General features: G+C 38.4%; 1 protein-coding gene across 1 annotated transcript; it reads left to right on the forward strand.

Moving 5' to 3' along the window:
- Nucleotides 1-862: 862 nt before the first annotated feature.
- LOC139730504 (uncharacterized) lies at nucleotides 863-20,722 on the forward strand. The gene is made up of 12 exons (XM_071641343.1): nucleotides 863-1,577; nucleotides 2,448-2,573; nucleotides 3,035-3,226; nucleotides 4,908-5,050; nucleotides 7,036-7,208; nucleotides 11,061-11,231; nucleotides 15,702-15,872; nucleotides 16,364-16,457; nucleotides 16,891-17,064; nucleotides 17,780-17,909; nucleotides 18,422-18,742; nucleotides 19,238-20,722. Exons 1-12 carry the CDS (start codon nucleotides 956-958, stop codon nucleotides 19,558-19,560), a joined length of 2,640 nt encoding a protein of 879 aa, XP_071497444.1. The 5' UTR covers nucleotides 863-955; the 3' UTR covers nucleotides 19,561-20,722.
- Nucleotides 20,723-22,929: the final 2,207 nt, after the last annotated feature.

A 22,929-nucleotide genomic window follows, 5' to 3' on the forward strand; every position in this document is an offset into this window, starting at 1 on the left:
AGAAAGGGACTACCGGGTATTGGCAGAACCAAACATGGCAATGTGCAGTGATTGTTGACAACAGGGGTGGAGCTTTCTTAAATATCTTCCTAAAATTCTTTCTGAAGTGCATTCTAGAATACCAACTTCTTCCTAAGTCAGAAATTTGCATATTCCTGCCCCCTTCCTAAGTTTCAAAACCTTAGGAAAAAACTTTTAGAAGATTTTCAGAATACCACTTCGGAAAAAATAGAGACACAGCACAGTTATAATCATCCACTGCTTTTTAAAATGGATTGCTCCATTCTCAACCAGGGCAGGGACGGAATGTTGGTGTTTGGTGTGCACTGGACTCAGACAAAGTCCTCGGGATTGGAACTGGCAGTTTTCTTTTGTTATAACTGAACAAATAAACCATATAAAACATAAAGCTGATATGTTGCGGCCTGAATTTTTGGTTTTAAACCAAAATTTCATTATAGCGTGTTTACTTATGGGAATGGGCTGTCTAAATTTCTGATGTCTGCCGTCTGAAGGCATGACTTTTCACACATCATATCCATTTGTAATCCTCCTTTGAGCATTTTCATCCCTAAATTTTGTTAAAAGCCTTTCACTTTTAATATGCTTTAACAGAATGCACACGTTTATTTTGATATCTAATGTCTTCTTTTTATGTACATTGTATGTATTGACATTTTATTGCTGGTAGCCATATTCACACAGAAGCATACATGTAGCATAATATAAAATACAGCACTTATTTATTTTTTTGTTTTCATAGTACTTGATCTTGTACACAATTATAATGTACACTGTATATCAACATCTTTGTTTTTGTGTTCATGTAGGTTTACTGTTTTACTTCACTACAGTACTCAGTCTTGCAAAAACATGTGTGCTGCTACATCGCTATGAGGGGAAAGTGAGCTCTCAGAGTTAAGTGATATTGTCATGTTCATTGTTGACAGGTACAATGGATCTCAGCCCTACCAGGGACATGGCTGCACAAGATGAGCATTGCAATGACGATGTGGAAAGGCCAAATAATGACAGCAAAATGGAAGCTGACCTGAATGAGCAATCCGAGTCTTACAGGAAGATTGAGGACCCTGAAACGGAATCGAAACAGGAGAAAGATGAGGAAGATACAGAGAAAGTTGGAAAGGAGGAGGCAAAAGAGACTGCAGTACAGATGAACGGTGGTGGTGACATCGAGATGAAATTCATTCTTCGGGGCCACGCCCAGTCAGTCAGCAGCACCAAGGATGCCCTCACACCGAACACCGCCCGGAAGCGTAAGAAACACCTGCACCACCACGACGATGTCAGCATGGCCGAGGTGATATCGATCACTGGGATCGAGAGCCTCTATGCCGTCTCCAACCATGACGCGATGTCACTGAAGGATTGCGACGGGGAGGATGGGGATGAGGAGGCGGGGGATGAAGAAGAGGAAGAGGAGCAGGGCATCGGAGTGCATCACGTTCTGGCAGTGATTCTAGCTCTGGTATCCGTCGCTATCATCCTGTTGCTGTACTTTTTGGTTCCGTGCCCCTGTGAGCCAGAGGACTGGAATGTACAGTTAGCATCACTAGGTATAGACATACAACCTCAACTCCATCATGAAATTGAATAATTGTTGCTGCAGAAATTATTAGTATGCCGTCATCATTTGCACTTTTCAATATCTCCACATGCCAAGTATGTTAGTTTAGAGAAGGATTTCATGGAACTGGCACATAGTCAGACAGAAATTTACAATTCAATTATGTTATGTCAATCTTCAAAAAAAGTGTCACCAATTTAAGGAGCAGGGCCATATTAAAAAAAAAAAAAGATATCACAGCAACTGTTACTTTTTTGCTTGAATGACAGTAGTTATGGTAATAACAAGAATCCAGCTTTCTGATTGTGTGTTGCTATGGGAAATTGTCATTCCAGCAAGACTTGCTATCCTAACATCTTTTATGACATGAAGCCCTGATCTGGCCACAGTTTGCAATTCAGAGGCTTTCGATAATTCTGTAACCAAAATAAACAATGACAGATGATTCAATTGGTAAAGCTGTATGAAAGATGGAAGTGATGTTGTAACAATGCTTCTAAGGTATAGAGGAAAACATCATCAACTCCTCGCGAGTGCTGATTAGATTTAGAGAAAAATAATTTCCATGGTAATCAACTTTCCAATATGAGATTTACATGTAAATTACAGAAAGCCTCATATATTTCAATGAACTTGCATGTCCATGAATGAAATCACAAAATGATAACGATATAAAGACACAGATATTAAAGATAAATGTCATGACATTCTTTTTTCCCTATCTTTCATGCAAGATGTTTGTGTATTAAAGCATCGTGTCTATTTGGGCAAGGGGAAGGATATAAGTTTTGAACTTAATATTAAGCCCTGTGATAGTTTACTTTAATCATTTTTGCATGATTTGCTCGCTCTTTTGCAGCTTCCAAGTCCCCTGTGAGGCTTGTTGATGTAAACAGAGATGGCATGGATGATATTGTCTTTGGATATGGCAATAGTTTGGACTACAACTCAATTGAGGATATGGAACAGTATTGCTCTGACAAGAGTAAGTATAATTTGTTGCAAATGGCCCCATCCTTCTCCAGCATGTCCATGTTAACAAAACATCATGAAGGTGATGTTGCTTGCTGCTACTTATCCCAAATTTTTGCACCCTGTAAGAGTTGTTTGGTTACTGGGTACAATCTTAACATCGTATGCTTTTTTGAGGCCAAGTTACTGCAGCAAAATGAACTAAGTTATTGACATCGTGGCACTGTTGTATGCATTCATTGTAACTTAACAATGTTTGGTACAATAACTCTGTGGGCAATGGTAACCATCAGTGAATTCTTGGCTTTGGTTATCTTGGCTTTCAAAAAGTGTTATTCTGGTAATTACCAATAGTTACAAGGTCACCATAGTTTTATGCAGCCGGGCTAACATAAAGAAATGAGCTACCAGAGTATATCACTTGGCATCACTTCCTTTTATCCTTTTGCTCTGCCGTCATTGACTGTTATCCAGACGTGACTGTGCCTTGTGGAGGGGGGGTCATGGCCATGAACGGTTGGCGTGGCGACAAGCTGTGGGAGGTGCGGACCAATCAGACCATCACCAGCCTGGTTTGCGGCCAGTTGGATTGCAACCAGGACGGACAGAGCGACTGTCTGGCCGCTGGCTACGATGGTCAGATCTTGGCCATTGACAGCAGATCAGGTAAGACCTGATTGTTATTCTATCTGCAGATGGACAGTAGAGTCAACATTATTTCATACATCTCTTCATTTTGCAGACATAAGATAGCTTCGTAGTACATTGTGTATTTCTGATTTGTATGGTTTTTATTTCGTTTTGTTTTTAATGGAAGAAAGGCAGAGTGAAGTCATGTGTTGAAACATTTTTTCTGCAATGAGCTGAAGATTTTGTTGGAGAAATATTTCTAACATGTACATGCAATTTATATGTGGGTATCTGGGACGACATGTTTATGAGAAAACCTTTGATATCTAGAATTTGGTCCAAAGCGGAAGTATGCTTGTTTGTTACTTATTACCTGGGCAGTGTGTTGCAGTTAACCTGACAAATATATTTTTGCCTTGTTTCAATAGTCCACAAGGTCCAAAACCCCAGGAATCGCACTGTTGACCATTCATAAAAGAAAAAAAAATTCAGACCACCATGATTTTTACAGCTAGTCATTTCATTCCAAGACTTTGTAACCAGAACGAGAAAGCCTCTTTCAGTGTGAGCTTTAAAGAATTTCATGCTTGCGCACCCGTGACAAGCCCACTGTAGTTTTCAGCTGGGTTATGTGTTGCTAGTTCTCCAGTGCTAGCTGTATCTGAAAACTTAAGAAATGGAACAGCAGATCACTCCAGCAAAAGACTTTAGTAGGCAAACAAGCAGAACTGGGAGGCAGGGGGATTAGAAACTTGATAATGGAGTCGGTCATGCATTTGATACAATCCCTGAATAACACCAAAGACAGTTACTGTAAGATGATTTGGGGTAAAGCAAGCATGTTGGACTCTGCCGTGAGCTACAATACTGTAAAAGCCAAAATACCGTAAAACATGACATTTTTGCGAGTTGCTTCTTAACATTTAATTCATACATTGTACATATGATAATAAAGCATGCATGTTAATTTCGTGAAACTCCGCTCTTGGGAAATTCACGAAATTAAAATGCATGCGAACATACCTCGTTCTACAGTATTCACATGATTTTTTTTTTGTGTGCTAAAGCCAGATACGATAAAAAGGAAATTAATTTGATGTTTTTTATTCAGTGGAATCAAAACATCTGTAGTATTATAACAAAGAAAAAGATATGCATGCTTTTATTTTTGCATCCAGTTTCTTGCCATGCAAATTTTGCACTTTTACAGTATGTTGTACATGTAAATATGAACAGTGCACTCTGCACATATAGATATATTTGAATCAAATTTGGAAAGGAAAAGTGATCTTGCCTAAATTTATTTGTCAAGGTGGGTTAATGTAGTTCCCAATAGTAATTTGTAAAACCCAAAGAGAAATGTGGATTGAGTGAAAGCAGCAACATTTGTAAAAAACATCAGTGAAAGTTTGAGGAAAATCAGAATTCCCTTTATATTTTATTTATGTTGTTGTCCACATATACGTCATAACCTCTAGTAGTCTCCTCATCAAGTGGTTTCAACACTAAAACTTTGAAAATTCATTCCTTTTGCATCAATTGTCTGATTTTCCTCAAAATTTCACTGATATGTTCTACTAACGTTGTTGCTTTCACTCAATCCACATTTCTCTTTGGGTTTTGGTTTCCTTTAAACAAACAGCTGAAATTATATCCTGACTAGGAAGTGATCAAGAAATATAGTATCCTTATCCACTCTTTATCCTGCCCATTTTAGGTGATGTCCTCTGGACGGCAGACCCTGCGGTGACTGTTCCCGACTGGTCCTACTACCAGCCCCAGGTCCTGTCCCAAGATCTGGATGAGGACGGGGTTCTGGATCTAGTGGTCACTCATGGTCAAGAGATTGAAGATGACCAAGTGAGTCACTCAGTCACATTCAGATAACTGTTTTAATAATCAATATCTTATTAATGCTGTGAACATGTGGTGTCATAAAAAGGCTATATGATTTTGACTTCACTGCTGTGTTTCTGTAACATTGTACATCCTCTGTTCAGTTCAGTTCAACTCAGTTTGATAGAAATGTAATTTGTGAGGCATTATGTACTGATTTCATCAATGAGCTGTTTTCTTTTGTTTGTTTGTTTTTCAATTGTCAAACAAGAATGAGAATATGGCGTTTATGTTTCATCTGATGAATACTGTCAATTGTGCTGTCGTATCTTCTTGTTTCTTTTTGCTTTTAAAGAGAAACTTAAAAGGACTGAATTGGTATTCGCTCAACATTATAGTAAGAAACAAACCCAAGAAGAGATTTTTCTCAGAGCTGATACCAGATGGACCGTAAAGAGCTGTAAAATCATTGTCCACTATGTCTGTTCTGCCCCCATGTGGTCACAGTGGTTATTTACACATCCTCAGACCACTTTGTCAATAGTGTAATCAATCTTGCTACAGCTGTAGACTACTCAAGGGCCTTGTGCATGACTTGCAATTATAAAAGCGAGGTCAGTGCTCCAGGGTCTGATCTTGTGTATAAATGGGATACAAGATATTTTGTCTGCTCAAGCAAAAACTGTACATAATGCTAGTAGAAGGCAAAGCAAGCATTTGTCATTTACAAGCTTCCCAAGGAAAAATCCATGAAATTTGAATACAATAAAGTATACTGGCTTGCTACTACATTTGTAGCAGTGTTGTCTTTTTCAAAGGTATGTATTTAGACAGTTGCATAAAACTGAAAGTACATTCATCACATAACTATTTAAAAACAAGCTCAGACTGGAGGGTTAGCATTGTGGATCAGTTCATGATATGAGTTCCAGTGAGTTCAAAGGTCAAATGACAAATTCCTTCATTGATCTCTGTCACAACATCAGGTACTGAAATATACCTGGTACTTCTTTTCCGAGAAATCAGATTCAGTTCTCACACTTGTCAATACCATACAAAACTTTGTGCACAAGCTGTGTGCACTCTTCATGCATTCATACAGAGATTTTTAGGCAGTGTACGATTATGTGAAACTAAAAGTATGACAGTTATCGTACCCCAGATCTTTGCCAAAACATGGTGTCACAGATCAAACTTGAAACTACAGTACATGTAGGTATAGTCACTTGAAACATTTATAACGTCTGTAATTATCATTTAATCTTTGTCATCACGACTATGATCACTGTGCCTTGCCTACCTGCAGTTTAAAGATGCATTCATGGCCCTTGTCATTTGATCCCCGCCCCCCGTGGTCATAAGTCTGTAAATTTGAGATCTATCACCTCCCCCCACTATGGAAAAAATAAACAGCAAAAAAGAGACAAGTTTATAGAGATTTAAAGGGATGATATAGTTTTGGTTGAGATAGGGGATGCAGATTTTAACTTTGTGAAAATTAATCAAATGAACTTTGAATTCTGCTTCGAATTATATGCTCTTTGATATTCCATAAGAGGTTTCTCGTGATCTCAGAAAAAGGTTGAAAACCTGAAGCCTCATCTCAACCAAAACTATACCATCTTTTTAACTTAAACCTTCTTGTGTATTGGAAAAAATCATGAAGGAATTCTAGTTTCACAACATTCTCACGTGTGCATCAGTGTTTTTATGTGGGCGGTTTGCATTGATTGCCAAGTTTGTGAGTGTCAATACCTTCACTATGTCATTGATGCCTTTATATGAGGAGAGCTATGAAACAAACATGCTAATATTCAAGGTTAGGGTAAAATGGCATGTCACTCTTGCCTGGCTGATCTATTTCTGCCACCCATGAACGATTGTTCATACACTTGATGATTGCTCAAGTACCAATTACCTCATGAACACAGTGTTGATAGCTACATTATGCACATTTCTTGGTTGGAAACATAACTCTAAAGTATTGTCCTCTTGTCTATGCCCCCTAGGTCAATGCCACACAGCCAGGCAGGCTGCTGCTTCTGTCGGGCAAGACAGGCCGGTCCCTCGGGGGCTACCTAGACATGCCTGATGCCGCTACGACAACTTGTCCCCCTGTTGTATACCAGGCCACAGAGGACTCCCCACCGCAAGTCGTGTTCGGTTCGGGCACGGCAAAATCTCAAGGTGTGTGAAAAAGCAGTCTTGTGCAATCTCTTGTTCATAAACAATTCAAATGTATTGATTTTATTTTCATCATTATTTTTCATTGTTTATGACACTCTCCCTGTGAATGCATTACTTTGCACTTATCATGAAGTGTTTGTGTTTGTCTCTGTCTGGGGATGCTATTCATGAACTCGCAGTTTTGAGTGCTTTTGCATACAGTGTAGTGTGAATTTGCTATCATATCTGGTATACATTGTATTTTAGCCCATATACACAGTCTTGACTGATTGGATAGGGAGCCAACGCATACAGAGAATTATATAATTATGTTTTGGCATAATGTGTTTGTTGTCATAGAGATGTTATTCAGTAGACAACAGTTATAAAATGATAAGAATTCTTTTTTTTTTTCTTACATTTTCTTTTCGTGTTGTGCATGTTCCTTGGTGGCATGTGTCTGTCAGAAAATGGCTACACAAAAGCTGTGATGATTTTACATTAGTTCTTGAAGTGGTAGATATATTGTAGAAAGGAACGGAAAGACAATGCTTGAATGAAGCTGTGCCTTGCAGGTGTTGGTTTGAAGTACACAAATGCTTAATGGAACAGTAAGAAGTAGAATGTGGTATTCAAAACTTCACATATTGTACATGCTGTATATATTTTGCAGGATCTTTCAGTGAATTGATTTTTTTTTTTTCATGATGGTCGATATTCATGGAATTGACCACCCTTGAAAATATTGCCTGCTAATGGACCATAATGCAAAGCTGTTGCATAATGTCATTGGTGGGAGATTTTTCACTTATCTCTTGAAAAGGGATTTTTTTTTTCATTCCTTCAGTGTGGTTCTGCATTGCAAATTCCACCACTTGCAAAATAGTCCTCTTGTTGTATGTATTGACCATTAGTCCCCATTTTACAGTAATTCATACATTATACGTGCAAAATACATGTTACATGTATTTTGTAGTAAATGGGAGACACTCGTCAATTGTATGCCAGGAAGCCAAGGTCAAAACTGATTCAAAAGAGGGCTCGGATTGCATCAGGTAGTATCTATATCTCCCAAGTGTTCAATAGACATTCATTCAGGCAGGCCATGGACTCTGTCCCCAGATTATTTTTACATGTTACACAAACCTACAATATCCCTGTACCAGGGTGATTCTACTGTACCCCTGTGTATTGTCCAAAGTTTGTCCATATCAAGTCAAACAGTCGTGGGCAGACTTCCATGGATATGAAGATAAGATGTGGTCCAAAGATTAGATCCCGTGCACAGATGTCTGAAAAACAAGTAGCAATGCATGCATTTAATTAATACACTTTATCAGTTGAAAACATGGAGATACTGGTAAGATAGGCCAGATTAAAGGCAACAGTGGAGGCAATAGAACCCATATTCTGTGTTTCCCTTGGAATTACAACATCTGTCTCCATGGCTGACAAAGTATTTGAACCACAACTCTCTGATTTCAAATACTGTACAAGCTGAAATTTTAGCAGTGGTTTTATTTTCGCGGATCGCCTTTGAACCGCAAAAATAACAACACGCGAAAATAACAACGCGCGAATAACTAAGTTCAGTTAGACTCTCGCAACCGCGAAATTAACAACACACGAAAATGTCCTCCAAGTAGCAATTCGTGAAAATATCTGTATGCAAAAATTTCAGCTCGTACAGTAGTCAAGTAAGAAATGTTTACACACAAGTACGGATGTAATATCCACAGATGTCATGTAGATGTAGCAAAGTGAATTGGGGCAATTCTGAAGTTTGTATGCAAAAACTGTATGTGCTATGTTCGGGCTCTATTGGAAATCATTGTATCACAAAGGCATGAGCATTTAAAAGGAAGTTGAAACAGCTATTGAAAAGAGTTTGCCAAAATGTCTACTACCGGCTCTGTTTAGCTCATCATCAAGGGGATGGCAATCATTGCTTTCCTCTCACATTGAACTTTTGTTCATAATGGGATATTTTAGTGACATGTGACTGTATGTTTCTTATCTTGTTGACACATAGAGCTTTGTAGATCCTGCCTTTGTTTGCACAGAATGTGGGCTCAGTGGGCCTATTGTAAGCTTGTGATCAATTTAGTGTTCATATAACTGTCTGAACTGGCTTTATCTCAGTCAGCTAGCTCAGGTTTCCTCCTCATCTGTTAGTTCACAACACATGTTAAATAGATAAACACTTTTGATTGGCATAGAATGGAGAAACTAATGGGATTCAAAGGTTTGCTGAATGATAGGATTTTGTTTTATTCTCCCTTTTGATGTTCCTCAGGAAGTGAGTTTATTTTCAGTGTAAAGGTCAATGCTGGGTTTTCGCTATTCTGCGATCTGCTATGCATGCCATGATAGGCCATAAGTAGCCGATGGTGGAATTCTCTCTTTGAATGTCCTCTACTGTGATTTGCGTCATGATTGAAATAGTGATCTGAATCCTGGAGTAATTGTGGTGATGCTAGTATTAGATGTAATCATATCATATCAGATTTTGAGGTCAGTCGAGGCAATCTTGATCGTATAAAAGTGTTGGATGGATCAAAAATTGTTTACGATCAATGTGATCGCCACGACTTACATGTACCTCATGATCTGACATTGCTCCACATTTCATATCACAATTTCAGTCTTGGTGTCAATTGTGATAGGCATTTATACAAATGTGTAGACAAAAATTCCACAATCAGCTACAAAATGGCCAAATGTGTTGTGCAAAGCAGATCGCACGACAGTAGGAGCCCTTATCCAGCTTAACATGAACAACCCCATTCACCTGGTATTTTATTTCTTCACATTGATGGGGTCTTTGTCTGGAATGAAATTACGAAAAGGGAACAGTTCTTAATGATCCCCTCCCATCAGTTTGAATGTCAGTATTGATTTCCGTGCATGATTTTATTTCATGTGGAAAGTTAATGTCAGTGAAAAGAAAAAAGTGAGCCAAAAGATGAAAAGTGATGAAAATGCTAATTATATGGGGCCAACTTGTAAGGAATCATGTTTCACTCATATGAATGCCTGTTACAGTAGTCTCCTTCAGTGGTGTTATGAGCAGATCAGGATCGTCTTGTTATATCAGCAGTATCCTACTGTATTGTGGTGTTACTCACATTCGCGTCCGCTTCTGGCATACATGATATGCTTAATGTTGAGTTGTCCATCCATCTGCATACAATTGTACCTCGAGTTCTTGTTAAACATAGTGTCTTTTATAGGTACAGATACATGTATATTAGGCCCAGGTACAAAGATGCTACATGAAGTTTAAATGCAAATCGATCACAGCCGCGAACTCATCCAGATTTTCTCAGACATTTTTTGCCATAATTATGACCAGAACTTGAGATCTTACTGCTTAGTATTTATTGATAATGTATCATAAGTTATAATGCAAGAAAGGATCACTTGTCTTTATGCTATCCTGTTTTGCTCATGGTACAGGATTCATTTGTTGTGATAGATAAAAATAAAGATAAACTTTATTATGCTATCTTTCCAGTACAAACACTCTATTCATGTTTCCAAGATCTAATAGAAACTTCCAGTAACACTTGGTATGTGGGGCTGTTGGTCCGGCAGGGGTGTCTCGTGAAACCCTATTACTTGACCTGTGGATGTCATCTGGACCACACCCACAATTTTCTCTGCTCCTTCTGTGCCAGGCCAAAGTTTGACAGTTCTACCAGTGATATAACAGTTTATATTTTTAACTTGAGGCACTGTGGAAAAAGGTGCTTTGATATTTTTATGTGCCCATGTTTGTGAAGATCCTACTTGTGGTAAGTTAGTGAAGGCATGGATTCAGCTGCAAGTTACTGGAAGTCGACTTAATTTGTCGATAAACCTTCCTTACTTTCTCCCCAGGATCCATGTGGATGGTGGAGTTGGATCAACTCCTCTGCCACGTCACTGGCACGGACTGCACCTCTGAGATTCAGTCATCAAACAAACGACGCTCAATCCGCCGGAGTGTCACCTACCTCACCAGCAACTCACAGCTTCCCGTCACTGAAGTATTGAGGTAGGAAGCAAATTAAACTAAAGAGTCATTTGTCAGCACGATTGAATATTGTATTAGCTGTTATTATCGCGAGGATTTAATTTTTGCAAATTTTGCAAATCACTATTGGATCGCGGAATTCACAACATGCAAAAAATGTTGCCTTACGCTATGCTAGCCATGCATTTATGATAGCTTCGGTGCTGATTCACGAAAGAAAACAACATCTCGCAAAAATGTCTGTGGCCTCCTAATTTGCGAAAATATCTGTAGGCGTACAGTTCATACAGTACGAGAGACCCATTTATCCATGCAACTAGTTTAATCTGTTACCAAATTTTCTTCAGTCTGTCTCTGGTGTTTCTTTTCACTCTCTCTCACAGTTTAAACATACTAAATTTGATGTTCAAGAGGGAAAAAAAACAACAACAACAACAAAAGAGAATGAAATGATGTGAAGTGACAAGTGTATGAAGTCTCAATGGAAACAGGAATACTCTATGTGTGTCTTTCCTGTGCTGGCAATTCAAATAAGTTTATCCAACTCACATCCGTCAGGGTGGTCCACAAGGGTTTTCAGCATGTCACTGCAACATGCTCAAATTCTTGTGCAGCATCCTCAACTCTTGTGCAACATCCTCAAGAATTTGCAACAAGTTCAAAATTAAATGTATGCAAACATGTGAAAAACATGTGCAAAGCATAAGAAACATCAAACTACCTTGTACTTTGATATATTTGTGTGCAAAGCATTGAGAGAGAACATTAAATGTAAGCAGCACAAAGAGAGATAAGCTGCGAAATATTGCATATACATGCTCGTTGTGTGTGCTCTGCGCACAAAAAAAAAAAAAAAAATCTGCTATGTTCTCAGATTCTCAGTTCACAACATGCTCAAATTTCAAGTTGGGGACCACCCAGATCCCTGAAAATGATTAAAAGACCAAAAACATATTGTATCTGACATAGAAACAAAGGTATATACAATGCAGTGACAACATAAAAAATGCAGTCTTAAAGGGTCAAGGTACATGTTCATGCCACACTCAAAGATTAACATATTTGTTAATTTACTCTAGATTATTTGTTCAAACATGGCTACTTATATCTGACATAATTTTCTCTGACTCACTTTGGTTTTGTCATATCATTGCATCATCTACAATGTATTTATTCAAAGGTCACAAATGTAGAACTTGTTAATCAATAATCTTGTCACCTACGATGTGTATTGAATTTCATTTCAGCACTTACAGTATCTGTACCATCATATGAAGTATTAAACCTTAATTCTTAGCTCTACATTGTTTTAATTGCACATGATAATTAAATGAATAAGAATGAATGTGGACCTTTACTTTAGCTCTTGTAATTACTTCCATTCAAGCAAATAGAACAATAACTTGATTTGGATGAAAATCAAATTTGTGTACTCTTAAGTCTTTTTCAATACATTGAATATAGCACCTTGAAAGGAATAAAAGATGCTGCGGATTGCAGATTTGGACTTCTGTGTTGTATATCTGCATGGTACAGTGTATTGCACACGAGGGTTCTCTAGGAATGTTATGATCACTGAAAAACAATGGTCCCATTCCCAGGTCAGAGGTGATTATGATTTAAACAATAGTGCTCTTTCCTTCTCATTGCACATGAGTGAAAAAGATCAGCTTCCGTGACGGGAGCTCAACCAAGCATTGAGAACACTGTGAAACTTGCCAGCCCAAGTATTAAATTCAGATCTCCACCTGACACTGTTTGTCTGGTGTGTGTTTGATTTTTTTTTTTTTTTTTTTTGTTTAAAGAGATTGATTTAAGTCAAGCAGTGAGCTGTGCAACTGGTGTTTGCCATGTCTTTTAACCAGCCCCTGAGATTAATTAATTAGTTAATTCGTTCGTTCGTTCGTTTTTTCATTCATTCATTCATGTCTCTGGCCATCTATCCATTCTTCCATCCATCCATCCATTCATTCATTCATTCACTTACTCATTCCACAATGTTCTGACATGAATACCCTTTCCTTCATGCTACAGTTATGTAGCATGGAAAACAATGCTTGAGCCATCATGCATACAACACACTGCATAGCATGTGTCGCAGATCTACATCTGGTGTGTACAAAATGTACTTTGCTCTGACATAACAATTTTGTGAAGTCGAAACTCACAAAATAATTGTATATCTGTGGTGTTCTTGAAGGTATCAACCTACATTAATTCCAAATGCATTGAAAGTTGTGATCTTGTAAAGGAATCTACTCAGATCTGAATTTGAATGACCATCCCTGTTGATGTCCACAATATGTTGTACGGTATCATATTTACAACACAAAATATGATTTCGTTCTCTGAGGGGCAACCAGATGATGTGTCAAGCATTCCATGAAAGAATGAAGTAGAAACAAATTAGGAGACTGAGGTGTTTCTAAGCTTGCCTGTTGTTTATTTTCTTCTTCTTTTTAAACGCATGAATGTGTGTAGCGTAGGTTTTATTACATGCATCTTGATTTGATACTTAATTCTTTTGTCAATGAAGTTGGTTGAAAACTGCAACATATGGTTACTAGATTGAGCCACACTTGTGAGGAGGAACTCTACCCATTTTAATACTGATGCAAGATGATCTGTCATATTGCAGTTATCATGTGATGTATAGAATAAAAGCCCTCAAGAAGAGGACATACATGCATCATGGAGCTACATGTACATTGTAGCTCCATGCTGGAAGTAATCCTGTTGATACTGGTGTGACTCAGCCAATATTTTCCTGCTGCCTATGCTATTTTCTACCGTAAAAGGTGATTCTCTTTCATGGTACTGTTTTGGTTGTGGTTACTGTTCACAATCAACAAGTCAGCGAGTACCAAATTGCAATGTTTTACTGTCTTTTTGAAGCCCAGTAGATCCAAAGTCTGAAGTACATGATGTTTGCCTTTCCAAATAAACTAAGGCTGCTCTCCCATTACTGAGTGATAACTATTAAAAGGAAAAAAAATTATGACTATGCACAATATTTAATGTTCTCACTTCACAGTATATCACATGGCTTGACATGTGGCAAATATTTTTCAGCAACTATTGCATGGCATCTACTCAGCCGGTGTTGACAAAAAGAGTTCATATTCCATATTTGATTCAGCAGTCATTGAGAACAGCGTTTCATCTTTTCACCTGTTGAGAATGAGTCCTGAGTATACTTGGACAGGGGTCTGTCCTCAACGGGTTAAGCATAGGTCAAACAAAGGATAGCTCAAATTATTCTGCTGGTTTCTGCGATTACCATCAAAATTTGGCTGAGGGTTGTTTATCTTTGCAACAGATGATGTCCCATTGACAAATTTGAAAAAAAAAACCCACAATAATCCATACAAAAAGGTAGATGACTGTGATAAATGTAGTGCAAGAGGCAGCCTGGTAGGCAGTACTTGCAGATGAAACACCATTCCTCATGTCTTAGAAAGTCAGTTTATGTAGAAATTTTCATGTGGATGAATTCCTTTAGAGATGACCATATGGATGATGTATTAAAAACACTCATGCACTCTGTACTTCATCTGGTTACTAATCAATTCTTGTATTTTAATGATTTTCCTAAAAAAAAAGAAGAAATCAACATGGAATACATAGTCTACAAAAAGAATGAAATTGATAGTAAAGCAAATCAATTTAGAAAGTTAGTGTATAAGGTGAGATATCAAAGTTTTGTTACTGTGGACAGATTTAGATTAGTTTTGTCAAAGTTTTGTTGGTTGATGATCCCAAGAGTAATATGAACAGTTGTCATAGGAGATACAGCTTTGAATACTGTAAAACATGATATATTCGCGGCACGAAATTTTCGCGAATTGGAGCCGACGGCCCTTTTCGTGGCAAGAAATTTTCGCGAATTGCCACTTGCGTTCAATGCATATAGTGTAGATAAGAAATTTCGCGTGCATTTTAATTTCGCGAATCTTGGCGCTCGCGAAATTCGCGAAATTAAAATGCACGCGAACATATCTCGTTTTACAGTAACCACTATTGTGATTTCAACCATGTATGGCACCCCTCCCCCCAAATTTGATTTAAATAGCAAGTTTAGCTATTGTCTATTAAGAATTTTTTAAATTTTTCTTTGAGTTAATGTAGTGACATACCCTTCTCCAACTCTGCTAGGCAATTCATCGTAAAAGGATTGACCTCTATAGGTCAAAGGTTGTAGTTCTATGTTATGCCTTCTCAGGAAAAATCCTCTTGGGAGCTTCATGCAATGTCATTCATCAATAGCACCACAAACCCCACAGATTAACATTGGTCATTTGAAATCTGTGTTATTCTGGAAAGCCATTACATTTCATAGGAAACACTAACATACAATCACACACAGGTATACAATTATTAGATTATGCATAAGATTGGTATTGCATTAGATTCCTAGTCTTTATAGTTTGTTTGAACATTCAGACACTGATGACTTCATCTCACTTTTAATTTGATTTTATTTTTTTGCAGAGGAGAAGGAGTTGGTTTCCACCAGCCAGCCATTGTGGCAGACATGACCCAGGATGGGACAAACGACCTCATCTTGACCTCCGCTGATGCCCGCGTCACTGTCGTCAACGGCACCAGTATGCAAGAGCTGTGGAGTGTAGCAGACTACGCGACATCCCACGAAGTGTTGAGGTAGACTACCGTTTTCTTCTAAGAGAACAATTTGAAGATATAATTAAACTTTAACTCCATGACTCATTCTGTTTGGAAGGCAAGCATGCATAAGTACTCCAAAAAAAAAAAAACTGATTCTGGCCCCATGGTCTTTACAGAGCTGCCCCCATAGTCTTTACAGAGCTGCCCAGTAGTAGGTTTTTAACATATTCCGCATGTTCTTTTTTTTTCTCCGTACAAAATAATTGATAGATGAATATATTGATAGATTTTTAACTGATTTTCAAATTGGCAAGGCATTTTAGAAGATAAAAGTTCCTGTTTCTCTCTCACATTTTTCAGATCAAGGAATTATAGTAGTTACTGAAGTGTTCCTCATGTAATTTATGCATTGAATTTCAGGGGTGCCACTCTGAAGATGATAACTTAACAATTTTTGCAGCAATATTCCCCAAGAATTGACTGGTTAATGGACTAAGACCATGTCCTTTCCCTTTGTCCACCCACAGTTTGCCAGCTCCCGGTCACTTCAATGATGACAGCATTCCAGACATTCTGCTTCACCTGAGCGCGGTGAACAGTTCGGCCGATGCCCAAGATTTGGTAGGTCCTGTTCCTGTCTTGTGGTCCAGTGGGTGTTTCACAAAGAATTGAAGTCGTTCCCCAAAGTTTGTTAATCTTAGATCAGTTTGAGATAATGGTATGCTAATGGTTGAATGGAAACTTTCCATTTAATCTTTTAAAAAATCCTGTCATGACAGTATTAAAGAGTTTTGTAATATTCAAAGGTTAAAAAAAAGTGTTAGTTTCTATCACTTATTTCAATTAGCCAGAAACTCCAAGTTTTGATGAGTTATATATCATTGCAAAGCTATGAATCTCCTCTCCTCAAATTTGACCTGCATTTACAATAATTTGGCAACCGTCTCTTCTGTTTGCGAAGCGAGGTTACACTTTTAGATTTGCTATAAAATGTCTTCCACTGACCATTATCCATTCTCTTTCTCCACCGGTCAACTCGCGCTGTCTCTTCCAGGTTGTAATCCTGGATGGGAGGAATGGCAAGGAGCTGTGGCTCACGGTGAGCATGCCCGGTGACCTTTCACCCCTCATCCCTTCCCCGCTGAGTCTCAAGATGGATGACTACCGGGATGCCTTCACCTTCTGGCTCCAGTCCCAAGACGAGGGAGAGATGACCACCACCACAGAGGTATCTTACCAGACTTCAGGGGTGGTTCCCTACCCCCTTTTCTTTCTTTTCATTTGAACCCCAGTTGAGATATAATTATACAACGGAATCTCATAATAAAGAGGCTAGACGTGATAAAACTGTCCTCTAACAGAAAGTAATTTCGCAGGTATAAAATCTTTTTGTTTCTTTGTTTTTGTAACCTGATATGATGAGAAACCTGATATAATAAAGGTGGGTGTCATTTTTTTTTAGGTCCTTGTTAAACAAGGTTCCCCTGGATGTATTTACAATATAATCCTACAGCCATAGCACATGTAATTCATGTGTTATCAATGCACTATATGCAGGGCTCCACACTAACTTTTGTTTTTGGTGGCCCAAAGGCAAACATCCGACCTTTTTTGGTGGCCCGACGTGCGTTTTTGGTGGCCTTGGGCCACCGGGCCACCGTTAGTGTCGAGCCCTACTATATGGCTGTTGCAGAAAATGTCCATGGATTGATTTTACTCTTTACAGAGTCAATACACTCATGTTAGATGGATTGAGAAGTTCTCTCTCTTTTTTTTTTTGCATTTATCTGAAGGTGTGTAGAATTTGAGAAAACTTGCAAATTTTGTGAGATACTATATGATATACTTCCAAATATTGTGATAAAATACCTGATTATTTCCACCAGTAATTACCTGTAATTCTCCAATGTACCTTGTGTTCCCTCCCGTCTCACTGCCCACAGGCCAGCGGTGGAGACTGGTGCTCTGATTTTGCCGCCTCTCTCAGCACCCTACGACTAGTGATCATGGACAGAGATATGGCTTTCAGTCCTGCTGTGCTGCTGTCAGCCTCCTCCTACGTCTACTACAGCAGTACGTATACACTGGCATCTAGTGTGGGCCAACCCTGCTCAGAAATGGACATATGAATCACTCCTAGAACCTATCCTAAGTAGTGAAGTTCATGGGCACACACTTACACTATTCTACCACAAATAACCCTTCATCAGTAATGCCAGCATGAGCCTCATTTTGGTGGTTTTTGAAGGCGAAAGTTAATCCTGTATCTTTGGCTGAATTGGTTCTTGCTATGTCTGTTGTCAGAAGTAGTGCCGTGGGTGCTACCATGATATCAGTGTTATATTGATTTGTAGGATATCCTGTTGTGATTTATCGGCCAGTGTAGGTGTAGCAGAGGTTTATTGGTGCTGATCTTGATTTATTTATTCCCTTTGCATTCTTACAACACAGGTCAGAAAATAAAAAGAATTAAGGGTTCTGTGCTTTGCATTTCTTAAATTAGTTTCAAACAACTTGGTTCCTTTTGTGTTTAAGAGCTAGACTTCTCATCTACAATGGAATTTGCCTTTACTAATCTCTTCCAGATTCATCAGGGGGTTCCTCCCCAGACCCCATGTCTACAAGTGAACCATCAGTAACCACGGCGACGGGCAGTCACTTGGCTTCATCATCAGTACCGCCCATACCCACTGATCCATCTCAAACCACTGTCCTGGACATCACATCCATGTTGAACACACGTTCAGATGCCATTTCCTCCCCGCCCTCCAATTGGACATCTACGTCACTGCCGCCGTCTTCTGCATCATCAACGCAGTCCACACGCATTGTGAGAAGACGGCGAGATGTGAGCCCAATTCCTGGAGGAGGCTGCTACCAGATGATACCAACTGCGACCAGCACAGGTACTTGTCTGTTTTGATCCTTGGGATTCAGTAGCTTGATGTTCACCCAGAGACTTCATTCTTGGCTTCAGTGTTTGCTTTGTTTTACTTAACATGTTCCCGAAATTTGATTTTAGATATTAACATTTTTTGGTGGTGATGTTCATTAATCTGTTTAAAAGTAACACAACAGGAAAAAAACCCAGCTCATCTTTGTGTCGCTAATCTTTGTTTATATCGATTGTTGATACTTTGTTATGACAATTTGCTCCGTTTTTCACCAGCTTACAATTTTACGTAGTAGGATGAGGATGAATCAGAACTTCACAGCTACATAAAATCAGAGTAAAATGGTCCTTGCCCATCATTTAGGATGCATAGAAGTTACAATCTGTTGCTTATCTTGAGGCATTGTTGCTTGCAGTTCATATAGCAAGGATTCATACTTGTTAAATACAGTTGAGTAACATCATTTTGTTGTACTGCATTCTTTTTTTATTATGCTGTGTTGTGTAGGTGTCATAGGTGATCTGGATAATGATGGATCATTGGAACTAATAGTCCTGGTGAACATGCTGTCCACGGAAGAACGTGGTGACCAGTCCACGTCCTCAACATCCGGTCCTCGGCAGCATCTTGCCATCCACCGATTCTGGCTTGAGGAAGCAGTGGACCAGAAGAATAGGCCCAGACTGGACCCCACCAAGACCTACCTCGACCCCGGCGTGGGGAACTCATCCTTTGGTGGCGACCTCTTTGGCCACTTTGACCTCATGGATACCAATGTCCAGTCTTGGTGGGGTTATATGGGTACAGATGGGAGCGGGTGGTACATTTAGCAAATATAATATATGTATCTCCATGGCAGATTCTACTCCAGCATTCAACAGTAGGCCTATGCGTCATAGTGTGACATGAACGTATATTATGTACACACCATTAGTATCAGTGAAAATGTCTATGTAACTTCGCTTATTTCATGTGAGTTGAGGTATTGCTCTGTTGATGATAAAGGACAGTGAGGTTTTGTATTTTTTTCTTTTTGTTTGAAATGTAAGGAGTCAGTGCTTATTGTTGGCTTAAAGTTAGGAATTTTTGTGAATTACTATTGCCTTGTTTTTGAGCGTTTTTGGGAGAAAAGTGAATATGGCATAATTGTATGTTGTGTGCAGTTTAATCATGATGGGCATCTTATATTTAACATGTGGTTTATTGAAGTGGGCATCAGAATATATATGTATATTTCTTCTTTTTTTTCCATGTATGCTCAGAGGGAATTGATGTTATACTGTGGTGGTCTTGATTGATTAAAACACATGAAATGATACCTCAAGCATAACTCCACCATTTAATAAGAAAGGAAGAACACAAAAGAAAGAAAGAAAGAAACATGGGAACTGAAACCTAGCAGTATATCTATGTCCATCAAGTGAATGTTTCTTACCCACTCTGGAAAAACAAACAAACAAACAAACAAACAAACAAACAAACAAACAAACAAACAAACAAACAAAAACCCAAAGAACTGCAGAGATTGGGATGCAGTATTATGTTTCAAAGAAGATATTCCTTTACCTGTTGAAAGAAGGCCTCAAAGTCAAGTCCTCCTGTTCTTTTGATCTCTTCTGAAGGTAACGCTTACTGGCCGTTTCTGCAAAAACTTATTTGTGTTTTCATATTGTATCTCAAGATTTCCATGGCTTTGCCAAATCCACAAATGGTTTGAATTTGTGTTCATGGTGTGGAATAACCATGTTGTCTGTGTAGCTGGCTTTCATTGAATTGTACTGGAGATATTGTTTTGTGTTGGGGTGAAATGCACCGCACACGTAGTGTTAAAGAGGTATGTAAGCCAGCTTTCGATTGTAGTCTTATCTTGCTGGTCATTATTTATCTCACTGGTTGATTCATCGCATGTTTTTAATCAAAACAACAAACACCTTAATTGCCTTAAAGTTTGAATTATTCAAGGCAAGATAAAACATCAAGATACTTGTTCATTCATAAGCAGAAGAGAGAAAAAAAATCTGTATGATTTACGTATGTGCAGGAGACTTTTATTGGGCATATGCAGCAATTGGAATGAAAGGGGTAGAAAAAGGAAGATGGAAATAAGAGAGGTAATATTATAATCCCTCTTTCCTCAAGAGAGAAGCAAATGAAATATCGAACTCTAAGGCACAAAGGAAATCGTGCATCACAAGATAAAAAGAAATGAGCTTAGTGCTAAACAGCACCCTCTACTTAGTTGTCTTTGTTTAGATGAATTGCATTTGAAAGGGTATTGATTAATTGTTCACCCCAATGCAGTTTCTTCTATTGACACACCCCCATTGAAAGTGAGTGTATTAGGAGAGATCATGTAGAATTTTCCCACAAGCAATAGTTCGTTTTTGTGAGAGGATAAAGCATAGTGTCGTTGCGTACATTCTCTTTATATCTCCCGATTTTTCTCTCTGTACCTGGTACTTTCTGTATTATTTTACCTTTATTTCAGAGAAACTGTCAGTAGTCACAAATCAGTTCTTGCGGGTTGAATCTTCAGCTCAAGGAGTGGCTAGAAATCCTGAGTTCTGGGGCTGACCCAAGGAAAAGTGAAAATCGAATTAAAAAAAAATGAAAAACACTGCAAGAGAGCAATATATTGCAATAATATATGCAAAACAGTCATTTCTTATATTTTGGATTATCAATGAAAGTGTATTTCCAAATGATTGGAAAGAATCCAACAATAACATTTATATGTGAACATATTCTATATTTATAACATGGAAGAATCTTGCTATCACTTTTCATGAGCAGTGTGGCTGCCTTACTGGTATTGGAGTGGATGATAGAATAAATATATGCAAGAAAAGAGGATTGCCTTTATGATGTGATGAAATTGTTGTGTTGTTTCGTATTCAGTAGGAGAGTTTTATGTGGCACTGTAAAAGTGGAAATGTTTGCGCAAGGAAGTTTTTGTGCTCGGCCTGGTAAGATAAAGTTTGCCCGTTTTTATGCCTCCGCCACGAAGTGGTGCCGGAGGCATTATGTCCTTTTCCGTCCGTCCTTCCGTCTGTCCGTCCGTCCGTCCGTCCTTCCGTCCGTCCGTAATGAATTTTGTGGACAGGGTAACTATAAAAACCTTTTGAGGTATCCTAATGAAACTTGGCATGTATGTGTATTAGGGGGTGAAGTTGTGCCTATCAACTTTTTGGTGCACATGCTCAAGGTCAAAGGTCAAAAGGTCAAGGTCAAATACATAAAATTTCACTATTTCCACCATATCTATGCAATGCCTGAAGATATTTTCTTGAAACTTAGTGTATACATGTATTACCCAATTAAGATTCTCTGGTGAAAGTTTGGGTCATGAGGTCAAAGGTCAAAAGGTCAAGTAAAAATATTAAAATTTCACCTTTTTTCTCTGTACCTTGGAAATTGTTCAAGGTATCTTCATGGAACATAGTATATATACATGTACTGACTGGCAGTGATTATCTAGAACATTTAGGGTTCATGGGGTCAAAGGTCAAGGGTCAAAGGTCAAGGGAAACACTTCAAAATTTTACTATTTCCGTCATGTTTATGCAATGCTGGCAGGATTATTATATTTTTTACACTTGGTGTATGCATGCATAACCTAATAGAGATTCTTTGGAAAGTTTTTTTTTTCTTTTGTTTTTGCCTCAAAGGTCAAAAGGTCAAAGATCAAGTGAAAGTGCTGAACTAAGCTTTTCCTCCATATCTCGGAAGTGGCTTAAGTTATCTTGAAACATACTACATATTTATGCATGTTCTGCCTGACAGTGATTATTTTATGAATTTTAGGGTCAAAGGCCAGATGAAAATGGTAACAATTTACTATTCAATACAGAAATTGCACTTTTTCTCCGTACCTTGAAAATAACTCAGATGCATAAACATATGAATGGGTCAAAGTCAAGTCAAAGTCCTTAACTCCCAAATACATGCTCTCCTACAGTTGTATTCAGCCAATTAAACCTAGGTCAAGGAAGGTGAACATTTAACACATTTGTGACAAACTTGTCGTTTTAATATTTTGCCACTTTTGTGAAAATGTAATCACACATTGTCCACATGTACTATCTGTACCTATTAGGAGAATCATGCATTATGGCGGAGGCATACCAGTCGCCATAGTGACATTTCTAGTTTATTACACAGAATCAAAATATAAAAGCAGCATTACATTCAGCAAGTTA

Source organism: Diadema antillarum, unplaced genomic scaffold, assembly GCF_040938485.1.
Source record: "Diadema antillarum isolate AM-2024a unplaced genomic scaffold, OU_Dant_1.0 seq00000318_RagTag, whole genome shotgun sequence".
NCBI lineage: Eukaryota > Metazoa > Echinodermata > Echinoidea > Diadematoida > Diadematidae > Diadema > Diadema antillarum.

Excerpts from the sequence above, each read along its gene's own strand:
- LOC139730504 (XM_071641343.1), top strand. The coding sequence starts at position 956 with ATGGATCTCAGCCCTACCAGGGACATGGCTGCACAAGATGAGCATTGC. Across the intron at positions 7,209-11,060 it reads GGTTCGGGCACGGCAAAATC|TACTTTCTCCCCAGGATCCA; the intron begins TCAAGGTGTGTG and ends ATAAACCTTCCT. Across the intron at positions 17,910-18,421 it reads CTCCTACGTCTACTACAGCA|ATTCATCAGGGGGTTCCTCC; the intron begins GTACGTATACAC and ends AATCTCTTCCAG.